The following is a 12,581-nucleotide window of genomic DNA, read 5'->3' as shown; positions in this document are numbered from 1 at the left end:
CCTTATTTGAATGTTCAAAGTGTTAAAGAGGTTTGTGAATGCGAGCGCAGCTGCCTGTTCTGCAGTGACCAGCACTGCCTCATCCTCCTTTGTGCTGCTTCAGTTCTCATCCTCAGAAGCCAAATCCATTTTTAAAGAGTGCTGCTGAAGAGGACAGTCCTTTATGCAAGGCACACACCACCTCTGCATGGGCACTTCATTAGGAATATCAGCTACGTGCGCTTATAAGGACGTGCCAGGAGCAAAATCTCCACAGAAACGTGTTCCCCTTTTATTGGGAAAGTCTTCTATAGGCTTAATTACCATGGACAAAAAAAGCAGACTGTTTCCCAGGGAAATACTACCCACTGATATCACAAGAATTCAGCCCTGCTTAAGTGCTAGGAGGTATGTTCTCAGTGCACTTATAATCGGGTCATTATCACCATGGTTATGAGATTTAACTGACTGAAAACTGTAGGCATTTGTCTCATTAATGCCAAATGTTAGAGTTTATTTCTGGGAACTGAAAACTCTGCTGCCCAGGGAAACCTGTTCTGTGATAATCTCTGAAAACAAGGTGCTGGAGAACATCCTGCCTGCTTCGTATCAGATGATTTCACAGGAGTTTTGTTACTGGTTCTTAGGGGGTTTTGGTTATTTAATGACTTTGTTCTGTCGTGGTTTGCTTTGTGAGTTAATGTTCTTTGTGGGCCACAGGTCGTGCAAAGCAAACGTGGTTCTGGTGCTCTCGGCACACAGTCAGTCACTTCTGGACCATGCTACATCTCAGCATAACCTGCATTTCTGTTTTATTACCTTTCCCTCTCCTCTTTTTGCTTCATCTTTTTTTTTTTTTTTATACACTTTCTGACGAAACAGTTTTCAGCTGTGATCTTGGGACTGAACATAGTCACACTTCTCTGCTTGGAAGATAATTAAAGACGTGCCATTGCTTTTCCAATTTCATTCCTATTGTTTCCGAAACAAAAAATGTAAAATCATCAGTGACATCAGTAACACTTGGATCAAACCAGAATTAAAGTATTTGTATCCTTTTAAATTTGTTTTTTTTTTCTTCTCTAGTCTGCTTTGCTATCACCAAAGTTACCCCAAAATGTCCAAGACCAGGTTGGATGGAGCTTGGATCAACTTGGTCTAGTGGAAGTGCCCCCATGGCAGGGCTTGGAACTAGATATTCCTTAAGATCCCTTCCAACCCAAACCAGTCTGTAACTGTACGATTTAGGAAAATCTGATCCTTTCATTTGAACCAAGAATTTGATAGAAATTTGAGGCTTTCATTTATCAGTCACTCACATTTTTTTCTGATTTACAATCTTTGTGGAGTAGGATTTGTGTAGAGTGTGCAATAGCATATGTAACTGCATGACTTTGACCTCTGACTAGAATTGTCATCCATCAAAATTTGAAGGTTGGGTGATTTTTATATTCTTTAGCATTTCTTTTTTTATATACGGAGACTATTCATTTTGAATTTCTTCTTGCAATCTATTTTCTATGCAGAAGCTAAGAGTACCAGAGCAAGGCAACTGACAGAGGGTGTGAAGGTACCCAGAAAAGTAAAAGAATGAATAATATAAATATAACATTGGGAACTAAAAAATAACATTTAGAAAAAGTCCTTATTTATTGTAGTATTTGTCCAGCATTGTCTATTATTATCATAATCATTATTATAGCAATTTTTTATTACTTCACTGCAAGAATGATTGTCTATAAGTCATATCAAAACTGCCCTACATAGTTTTCTCCTGAATCAATGTATTTATAAATGCTATCCCTCAAAACAGTGGTAGTCTCTACCTATGTCTGCCATAATTCAGATAAGAGTGAAGAAGCATGAGCAAAAAGGGGCACAATAAGTACAAAGCTCCTTACCACCCTGCCTTATTATGTGATTTCAGGGGGCATAAAAGAGTGACAGGAATGGATAGGAACTCTAAAGTTTGCTTTATAGTTTATACATTCCATATAACTTTATGAAGCTGCATCGCCTTATAGACAAACGCTTGAAAAGCATAATAATAATACGCAAACCAAAACAACACTAAAATAAATGGATCTTTAAATAAAGAATTGCACAGATGAATGCTGAGCACAGTATGTCAGAGTAAGGCTAAAATTCATTGCCACATTTACCTGTCTTTTTTTGTCTCCTGGCTATTTCTCTTATTTGATCTAGGGAACACTCTTTGTTATTGTATAAAGAGAACAGGATTCTATATATGGACTGGGGGTACTTCCAATAAAGAATATTTTAGAATGGAATTTTAGACTGCTTGTTGGCAGAGGGCTGAAGGATCACATGTAAATCACAATTGTCATTCCAGCTGTGTCCAACCCAACTCCGATCCCCTTGCAAGAGTCTTTCTACTGATTGAGGATGATTAAGCAAAAGCTGTAGTAAATCTGGTGCTGTTGTGAATATTAAGGATTGCCAAATGTGTGCAGAGAGGACCCAACCTGACTTGGTCCCATTTCCTTGTGCAGCTCGAGCTGTGCTAGCAGGTTTTATGGAGGCCAGTTCTGTGTCCTCTCCGTGGGCTGTGGCTCTTCAAAGGGCCTCCTGCTCCACCCTCAGGAACACTTCTTCAAAGTAATGGAAAGGTGCCAGGAGCTTGGAATGACAGGAAGTCTCATATATTCTTTGCAAAAGTGCAAGAAGAATGTGAAATCCCAGTGGTTTCAAGAGCATCATGACCCACCCACAGGCTATGGGCGAGCCAGGTGACCCTCAGCCACATGAACAATCAGGGTTTATATCAGCAAACCTTCATATACCCCCCAAATCAGACTGTTCAAATAGCCCTCTCCCTTCTGTTCTTTACAATTCACATTGGTTGTCTGGTTGCATGGCTGTATTTTGGAAATCTGCTCCCTGACCCTATAATTTAGGCTTATTCTCCAGGAGATCCACAGGTGAGTATGATACCTGCAGCAATAGAAGATAGAAGGGGTTGTATTCAAAATGGAGGCTGATACCAAATAAGGGTAAATCTGGCCACAGTTTCTGAAACAGTCAAAGGAAGAGAAGTAGGAAGCTCCAGGAGAGTGGCTGAGAACAGTTTGGGAAGTGCATGGCAGGGGGATTGGTTGTACTTTGACAGCCAGTGGGTCTAGGATGGCCACAACTCCCTGCTGTGCCTGCTCGCACTGCTTTTTCTCCACTTTCACCTTCTTTTCTCTGCCTTGTCTTGATACAAAGGAGAAGGAACTACAGACTCATGAATCTTCTACAGCACCCAATGCAGTTTAAAAAATGTGAGATCGTGGTATATCCACCCATGCTAGGGGTTGGGGTTTCTGCGGCTGCCTGCTCTGCTGACCACCTGCCCTGGGCATCACAGCAGTGCCTCATTGCTCAGAAACTGTATCAGGCCCTTCTCATTTTAAACAGAAATCAGCCCTTTTAATTACTTTGTTGATGCTCAAGAATGATATATAGCATTCCAGGAAGCAAATAGATTGCTAACTTCTTTTTTACCTTTTATTTAAATGTGCTTACTCACCACCTTGCACCAGGGGACATTCAGATTGGATATTAGGAAAAATTTATTCACTGAAAGGATGTCCAGCCACTGGCACAGGTTGCCCAGGACCATTCCTGGAAGTGTTCAAACACCATGATATGGTGCTTAGGACATGGCTTAGTGGTGTGTGTGTCTGTCAGTCCTGAGTTAATGTTTGGACTTGAAGATCTGAAAGGGCTTTTCCAACCCCAGTGATTCCATGATTTAAATAACTGCTCTCTGCCAAATATAAACCTCCACTGTTAAGCCAGAGCTCTGCTTGTGGAGGTTCTGTTTTGATAAATGTAGCTGTGTTTTGGTTCTGTGGCCATGGATTTGGTGATTGCAACAGAGAGAATATCCAGAATTTTGTGCCTAAACTTATCTCAGGCCCCCTTCCCTTATGAAAAAATATCCCACACTCCCACCACTATAAATACTGCTCATAAAGGGTTTTTAATTCCAAATACTGATCTTCTTCACTGGAAAAATCTAAGCTTTTTCCATGATTTTGAGAAAGACTTGTCATGTGCACAAGTTCCAAGAGGGGGAAATCACAGTCCTCGTTTTTATAAACCACATTTGGCAAACTCATTGTAATTCCCACAGCTATGAAAAATAAATTGTCTTTAGTTTTGTAAATTGGTGTGGCATTACAGCATTCTAGCATTGTACTACTGTAGTATTTGTGTAGTATTGTAGTGGTGTCGTGTTTGTAAGGATTCTCTGTGATAGTACTTCCTGCAGTTTGTGGGACTGGTGAAACATTTGCCCTCATCCTTTTGGCAGTTAAATTGAGTTATGTCACCATAATCAAGTCTGAAACGTATTTCTGGCTGAAATAGAGGGAAACTTGATGACACAATCTTATGAATTCCCCAGTCTGCTTTGGATAATCCAGCAAGTGCTTCTCCCTTCCCTTCCACCAGGTGACAGAGACACGGACCGGTCCTCTCGGCTGCAGTAACTATGACAACCTAGATTCTGTCAGCTCTGTTCTGGTTCAGAGTCCTGAAAATAAGATTCAGTTGCAAGGTATGTAGGTGCAATTTCATTAATTTGTTTTGGGACGGGGTGACATTTATCACGCTATTTGTTTTTTTCTTTCTTCCACCTCATAAAAGGTCATTTTCCTAATTTTTGTGTGTGTGTGTGTGTGTGTGCAACGAGTGCGTTCCAGACAAAGTGAAGGAAATGTCAGTACCTCGTGCTGCCTTTCGAACAGAAACAATTTCTGCACCCATCAGAAAATAATTGGACTAGCCCTGCTAACATTCTGCATCCCTCTTTAGCATCCACTGGCACAGCTCCTGAACAGCCTGAATTCCCAGAGATTCCACCAAGCTGGGAGTGGCATGTAGTGCGCTCTCAGCCTGCTTCGCACATCCTGAGCAGTAGCTCACACCCCATGTGGTTGTTCCACCAAAATTAATGGGGTTGCCAGAGGAGCAGGATATCCATTTTCAAATACTCTAAATGAGGAGGAGTCAAAGGGCTCCTCTTGGGAATTAAAAAAAAAAAAAAAACAAACTTGGAAGGTTAAAATCTCACTCATCAGGAAAATAGTAGTAATTGTGTAAAAATAAAAATTAAAAATAGAAAGAAGCGGAAAGAGAAAGCAAAAGGAAGAAGAGAGTAATCATTTCTAAATAATACTTTTTTTTCAAAATTCCAGCAGAAGCATTTCCCAACCTGCATATTAGGTCACAAAAATTTTTGATAAGTCCCCCTTTATGGTATTAGGCCATTAATAATCTCTATTTTCAGTTACAAAAATAAAGCATGAGCAAATTATGGCTATGAAAACACCCACTAAATTCTCTTTAATGGATGTATTCGTGTATACCTCTGACTCTACGGCAATTAATTATTAATTTAAAAATTAATTAAAAATTAATTCTTAATTTGCAGTTGGAGGCAGACACACAATTATTTCCAATATTTAAAATTTTCTATATGAGTTTTGTAAATCACTCAGACAAACAGTGTGAGGTGGTTGGTGACATTAAGAACAGCTCTCAGGGATGATGACCTTCAGTCCTTCCTATCCTTCCGTCTCGGGATATTCTACGTTTCTATGACTCTTCCATAAAATATCCATGTGTGTTTTCTCCCTTTCCTTTCTCCCCAGAATAGATTAAATCCATAAAAACATAAAATTATTTCCCACAGAGAATATTTTTATTTTGTACTAAAAACTTGTCATTTCCACTGGGATGCAATGAATATTTCCAGAAAGATGTAATTTTTGATGGCTTCCAGCATATTCGCTGTGTTTGTCAGTTAAAATTTGGAAAATAATCTTTGCATCTCTCAGGCTGTGGTTTGTTGCCACTGGATTGTCATGTGGAGAAATGTGTTATCAGAACTGTGTAAACTCTTTAATGGAAGAATCAAGCTGGGTTTTCTTTTCCTTTCACTACCTCATGGTTTTTCACAAGCACACAACTCTACTGCAATATTTACTCAGGCAGCAGCAGAGTTTCACAAATTTTGACATCAGACAGAAGAAAGCACAGTCAGACCAGGTTTCAGCAATTGTGGTATGAGTTTTGACTTGGAAGGGTTCTGAAATGACTGTTACAGCTATAGTTTGGGATATATCTAAAAATAAGGGATAAATCTCCGTGAAATCGTCCAAGTGCCTATGGAGAAGAAACTTGTATCACCAAATACCCAATTCATATGCTGAGAAATTACTTGGAATACAAATAAGCTCCGCTGGTTCTGGAGGGATTATGTTTGCCACAGAAAACAACAACAAATATTAAATAAAAATTCATAATGTCCCTTGCTGTGGCTCTTTGATTGGTTATCTCTAATGCAGCTGGAATGACTGAGGGCTACAGGGTTAAAACACTTCTCTGAAATGATGCCTTAGGTTTTAACTTTTATATTTTTCAAATCCTGCACTGCCTGGTGTGTAACTCTGAAGTTTCTTGCAGCCTGTTCACTTCTGCTCTCTCGTGCCAGGCAGACATAACAAAGCCTCTCCAGGCCTGCTCTCCAGGGACACTCAGACCGTCCTAGGCCCAAAAACTATAAACCAAAGAGCCTCTAAGGGGAGGCAAGCTGAGGGGAATTACCTCATTAAACTGAAGCTTTAATTGGAGAATTAACCCTGCTATGCAAATGAACCAAACCTATAAAAGTGTGAAGAGCTTGTGACCTGGGGTCCATCTTGGGGTCCATCTTGGCAGTGGCCTCTGGCTCCCCAGGGGTACCTTTGAAGGCCTTTCAGATAAATACCTGCCTTATTCCCTTATTCCTGTTTAGTCTCTGTTTTTAGGAGGCCTCTCAAGGTATCAGTAAAATACTCATTCCCATCACTGGGATCTCATAAACAATGGTCAAGGCTTTCTGGTCACAAACATGAGGAATTTTTCATTCACCTGCTCCCTGGTTCTGACACAGGAGCTGGATTTTACACCCTTTGCATGCTAAAACTTTAGTAGATTTAAGACTGAGTTTTCTTCCTCGAGGTTTCGTAGCCCTACCCTTCACATCCAACTGACTGTCCCAGAACAATTTGCTACCAATGCTAGAAAAATAAAAAAAATCAGCCAAATTTATATTTCAAAAATTTCCTCCAGCCCAATTTCCCCCTTCCTTCTTAGTTTACCTTACAGAATCATGAGAGATAATGAGTTGTTTAGACAAGCTACATCTTCTTGTGCCAAAGGAAACATGGAAAACCAGCCCAATTTCGGATGGAATTGTTTACACCTCTTTTCCTGATTATGCCGTATCTTTACTCTGTCTCTCAGGGCTGCTTCCCCCTCATCAGCATTTTCAGAATCTGCATTATTGCTGGCACCAAGATTATAATTCAGCTGTGTGATTTCCTGCTGCAAGGCTCTGACTGCTGTTCACTCAGCAGCTCTTCCCAAGGAGAAGTTGACGTTGCCCAATCCCCCTAGGAAGATCACAACAGGAAATATCTGAGGAATATAGGCTACTCATGAGTGGATGGATGTCCCATGCTAAGAGGGAGATGTGAGGAATATGTCTGAAAATAACTATTAAGAAAGGAAAATACATTACGTAGTACAAATGCTGGACAGACGTGCAAATTGTCTTAAAAACTTAATTTATTTTTTGTTTTTCATAATTGTTTGTTTGTTTGCTACGTCGGTTGGGGAAGCTGCTTGGCTCCAGAACTCCCTTTGTGTTTAATACCATCATATTTCCTCCATGTCCTTCAGGTCTTCAGGTCATCCTTCCTGAGTACCTGCAAGAGCATTTTGTGCAGGCAGCTCTGAGCTACATTGCCTGCAATTCAGAGGGCGAGTTCATCTGCAAGGACAATGACTGCTGGTGTCAGTGTGGCCCCAAATTCCCAGAGTGCAACTGTCCCTACATGGACATTCAAGCCATGGAAGAAAACCTCGTCCGCATAAGTGAGACTTGGAATGCATACAACAGTGAATTTGAAGAATCTGGTGAGATTTTTATGGGGTTTTTTCCCTCTTTGGCTGAGTCTCATGGAATGGTTTGGGTTTCAACTGGCCCGATCCATGTTGTCTTTACAACTTGCATGTGCCACGCTGGGTTTTCCTTAATGCATCCAGGTTTGTTTCCTACATCATTTTCACCTGTCCTGATCATCAGAACTTCCAGTCCCATAGAGAATGGGAACTACAGGTAAAATCAGCTTCTGAACAACTGTTTTCACAACTCACTTGTTCAGTGCTACCAGGAACAGCTGTCTAGCCAGATGGCGGGGAAAGTAAGGAGAGCTCAGCAGACCTGGGAAAAATCATTGTAAAAAGAAAAAAAAATTGAGGGAGATAAGGAAAAGTCAGAAAAAATACAAAAATCACAGGTTTTAATGAGTTGTGTTGGAGAAAGAGAACCAATCAGTAGAAGAGAAAAGGAGGAAGACTACACAGCGGTCAAGGGAAGAGCAGAATAAATATCAAACAAAACTGAATGAACAGTACTTTATAGACATTCATTTTCCTATTTCTTGTTTTATTGTTACTGATTCCTCAGTTCAAGAGAACTGATAATTTCAAGAGACCTTGTATCAGTTAAAATTTCATTTCTACTTTTAACCTGAGCTTTTTATCTGAGTCTGTTTAGAAGATCTGAGGCCCTTTTGCCATCCCCATGCTCACTTTTAGCAGGAGGAGACCAGAACTTAACAATATTTCTCCTTGGAGCATCACAGACTTCTCTGACTATAAAATCATGGATTTGTGTTTTGGTTTTGTCTACATTTGGGTGCATTTTCCCAATGACAAGTTGGACACCTTTAATGATTTGTGGAGCCATGCTACCATTTACTCCTTTCCAAACCAGGGCAAATATATTGACTCTGCAGAGGGGCACATATTTTGCCCTATTTTGTCCTATCTGCATGGGCTGCGACACCATTCAGTGCCTGAAGAATATCCTTTGTAGGCACCTACTTAACAGCAATTTTAGTTAGGCTGGAAGAACACACACATCTGAATCTGTGGAGGATTCTTACAGCAAGCTGTATATGGACAGCAAGTTAATTACCAGTTTGAATTGTTGTCAGCTACATTTCTAGTCCTATGCTCAGGTCTGTGACATGACTGCCAGGGGAAATTTGGTAAGAGTCAAATTCTGGGCTTTTAAAAGATTTTTCAGTTCTGCTGGGTGAATCATTAAAATGCCAACTTCACATATATCTGTCAATTTGGTAATTGCTAGTAGGTGTGGTTACTAAGAAGTGTGAAATTTAGGTTATTAACATTGTTAAGACACATGCCACACTCCCCTCTTTAGCCCTTGAAATATTTAAATCATTTTTAATCTAATAAATATACCAAGCATGACTTCCACAACTCAGAGGTAGCTTAGAATATTTCTGCTTTTATCTCACAAAGTGTTTTGCATAAAGACGTTCATGGGAAGATGAGATAGGTAACCTTGTGTGGGTCTACACTTGGACAAAAGGTGGCACGCGAATTTTTGATTGATGACTTTGTCATTGAGCATTCAACCTCATATAAATCAGATATTACCTCTGAGCAGCTCTTTCAGTGCTGTCACACATGGTCTGTAAGCATTTCCAGCCACACTGATTTGTATATATATATTTTTTTTTTTTTAATATAACTATTGGGACATATTCTGCAACATTTGGAGCTTGAGTGATATTTACGTGATGAAAAGCCATTAACAAATGTCAGAGTGACCTGATCCATGTTAACAGCACGATCTGGGAACAAAAGTGACCTTTATTAAGGAAAACTCAGAAACCGCTAAACGTTTGTCTAAATCAGTGGGAGTCAGCTTTTGAGATAACAGTATATTGCTTTATTCTAATCTATTTATAATAAAAAATAAATTCACTAGAAAGAAGGCTAGATTATGCAGTAATTTCAGTCTGAGCAGCAAGGGGCAAAATAATCCAGAGCACTCACTGCTGGCCCATACAATCTACTATTAATGGCAGAGGAATTAAAGAATTAATGAATTTCCTTCTATGACACTGTAAACTCCAGAGCCAACCAAAGGTAAATACAAGACAATTAATCTTTTACCTTTTCTGCCCTCCAAGCCCATTCTTAGCTCACATGTTACAAAACAGTCCTCAGACTCCAGAAATTAATCTTGTCCCCTAAAACAGACCTTTAAGACTTACTAGGTTCACTCGAGGCCATTCACAGTGCCTGTGGTGGGCAGGGTTTATTTTAAAGAGGAAGGAGTAAATATTCAGTTTAAGAAGGTTTGTTTACTCTTTGTGTTATCTCTCCTCCTGTCTGTTCAAGATAAAACAACTGAGGAGTGTTTTTTTTTTTTGAAGAAAGGATGAGAGGGTTGGGGCTGTTCAGCCTGGAGAAGAGAAGGCTCAGGGACAACATCTATAAACACCTGAAGGGAGGATGCAAAGGGGACAGAGCCAGGCTCTTTTCAGTGGTGCCCAGCAACAGGACAAGGGGAAATGGGCATAAACTGGAACTCAGGAGGTTCCCTCTGAACACCAGGAGACACTTTTTCACTGAGGGTGACCTAGTACTTGCCTAGTTTGCCCAGGGAGGTTGTGGAGCCTCCATCCTTGGGCTTACCCCAAGGTTGACTGGCCGTGGTCCTGGACAACTGGGTCTAGGTGGCCCTGCTTCAACAGGGCTTTGGACCAGGGGTTCTTTCTCATCTCAGCCATTCTGTTGCTCTGTGATCAAAGAATTGTTGTGGTTTCCACATAGAAGGACTCTGCTCTGCAATCTGGCCTTGCTGGTAGAGACAATTCTCTCTTGAGCCACCCTGACTGCTACAGGTTACATGACCGAACACATTCCAGTCCACAATGTGCCGTTTATCCTCATGTGCAGATTGCACTTCACTCAGGCTCCTCTGGCACTTTTTAACTACTCAAATCCCATTTTGGAGGATGTGCAGCAGTATATTATTTATCCCTCAGTAAATTTGGCTGCCTTTTTCATCTCCCTAGCTGCCCTCCAGCAATAAATACTTGATCACTATTAGCTCAATGAGCTTCGTATAACCCCTTAGTGTCAGGTTATGTACTAAGATCTTAAAGAAATTACATGAGCTACTTCAAATTGTTTACTCTGAACCATCTGCTTATCCTTATCAGATCTTGTGGCCTCCAGACTCTACTACTCCCCAAGAAAATGAGCAGCTGTTTCCTTATCAAAAATCCATACGAAAACTGCTCAACTTTTATGTACATATTTCATTAGTTTCTTGAGGCATTTGGCTGAACTACTGCGTAAGAAAAGTCCTCCCTGAGACCATCGTTCCAACAAGCCATGTTCTTACCGCTAACGTGCGGCCTAAAATATCACCTCTAATGGAATCAAGCAGCATTTCATCTACCTTTCCTCACGTGCATGAAAGTAGCCTTTCACTGGAATTTGTAGCCTGAAAGCACAGCTAGATGATCCAGTTCGACCTGCTGTCAAAGGTCAGAGGTCACTAAGTTTCCCTGAGATTCCAGACTGTGGAGTCCACCCATGTTAGATTAAGGCTGTGCAGTCTTCACGAGCGTCCCTGCAGCCCTCCTCACCTTCTTGGTGTTCAACTATTCTTTGATATTGCCAATTTTCTTGTTCCTCTTCTGCCCCAATATAGGAGCACCTACTTGTCCAGGTGCTTCATCCTCCCAGTGAACTCAGCCTTTCCATTTCAGGAAAAAGGTTTGACCTAAGCATTTGAATGCAATTTTTTCCCCCCAAATAAAGAGTGTCAAAATATTCCTTGAAGAAATTCTCACATTTTGGAAGTAGGTGGGACTTACACAGCTGATGGTTGCAGCAGTGTTGAAGATAAGTGGGGATAAAAATGTTGCCATGTTACCCATCGCTGGTTTGGGAAGATTTTGAGAGTGTCTTGTCAGGAGTTAATATACAAAGAAACCAATTCTGACACACAACACTGACTGGTGATTTAACATTTTCCAGAGTTCATGACCCACTGCTCTAAAACACAGGGAAGACAAGAAGAGCCCCCAAACCATCCACAGGCTCTGGATTCTGGGAAGGATAAGACCATGATCACACATTGCCTGTGCCATTATCTCGGTGTGGTTGGCTGCTGGGTATCTTTGGAAATCTGAACACTTTGTATAAATACTTGAAATGACAGCAGTTTTCTTTTAAGGTGATCTGGTTGTTGACATTGAAAGAGAATTTGTAGCAGTCCCTGTAGTGACCTAATTTCATTTTTCAGAGTTAAAAAGGCTATCAAAATAAATAAGGACATGGATGATAGTGTTGCTCAAACAATAGAAAATGGCAAACTGCATTTTCATAGTTTCTTTTTTTTTTTATCACTAGCATTTACCAGACCTCCTGGAAACATGAAAGTAAAATCTTCCATCAAGCATTTATTTTCACATATCTGACATGCAACGGCAGCTTGTTGCCTTCTCCCTGAATATTTCACAACATGCTGAGCAGTGGATTTTTTTTCCCCACCCCCTTGAAGGCAACAAAATCTCTTTTGGAATATTTCCTTGGAAAGCCTGGGATGAGGAGATGTGCAATAAGTATTATGAGACATAATTTCAAAGTAGCTTTGAAATGACAAACTCATACTTTTAAACATTTGGTTTAAATGCCAGCTAAGGTGG

At 40.4% G+C, this 12,581-nt stretch overlaps 1 protein-coding gene across 4 annotated transcripts in view; it reads left to right on the top strand.

Annotated features, from left to right (window-relative positions):
• The window catches only part of LOC121667340 (BMP/retinoic acid-inducible neural-specific protein 3), a 208,451-nt gene that overhangs the window by 137,122 nt on the left and 58,748 nt on the right, over nt 1–12,581 (top strand). For all 4 annotated transcript variants that reach the window (XM_042033888.1, XM_042033890.1, XM_042033892.1 and 1 more), the window contains 2 exons: nt 4,441–4,546; nt 7,717–7,953. In XM_042033888.1, coding sequence (XP_041889822.1) covers nt 4,441–4,546; nt 7,717–7,953 — 343 coding nt within the window. The remainder of the gene's footprint in view (nt 1–4,440; nt 4,547–7,716; nt 7,954–12,581) is intronic.

This window comes from Corvus kubaryi, unplaced genomic scaffold (assembly GCF_017639235.1).
Source record: "Corvus kubaryi isolate FWS band 111438036 unplaced genomic scaffold, C.kubaryi_AGA036_p1.0 37361, whole genome shotgun sequence".
NCBI lineage: Eukaryota > Metazoa > Chordata > Aves > Passeriformes > Corvidae > Corvus > Corvus kubaryi.
The sequence above is the reverse complement of the archived record's forward strand: the minus strand, read 5'-3'. Positions and strand labels throughout refer to the sequence as shown.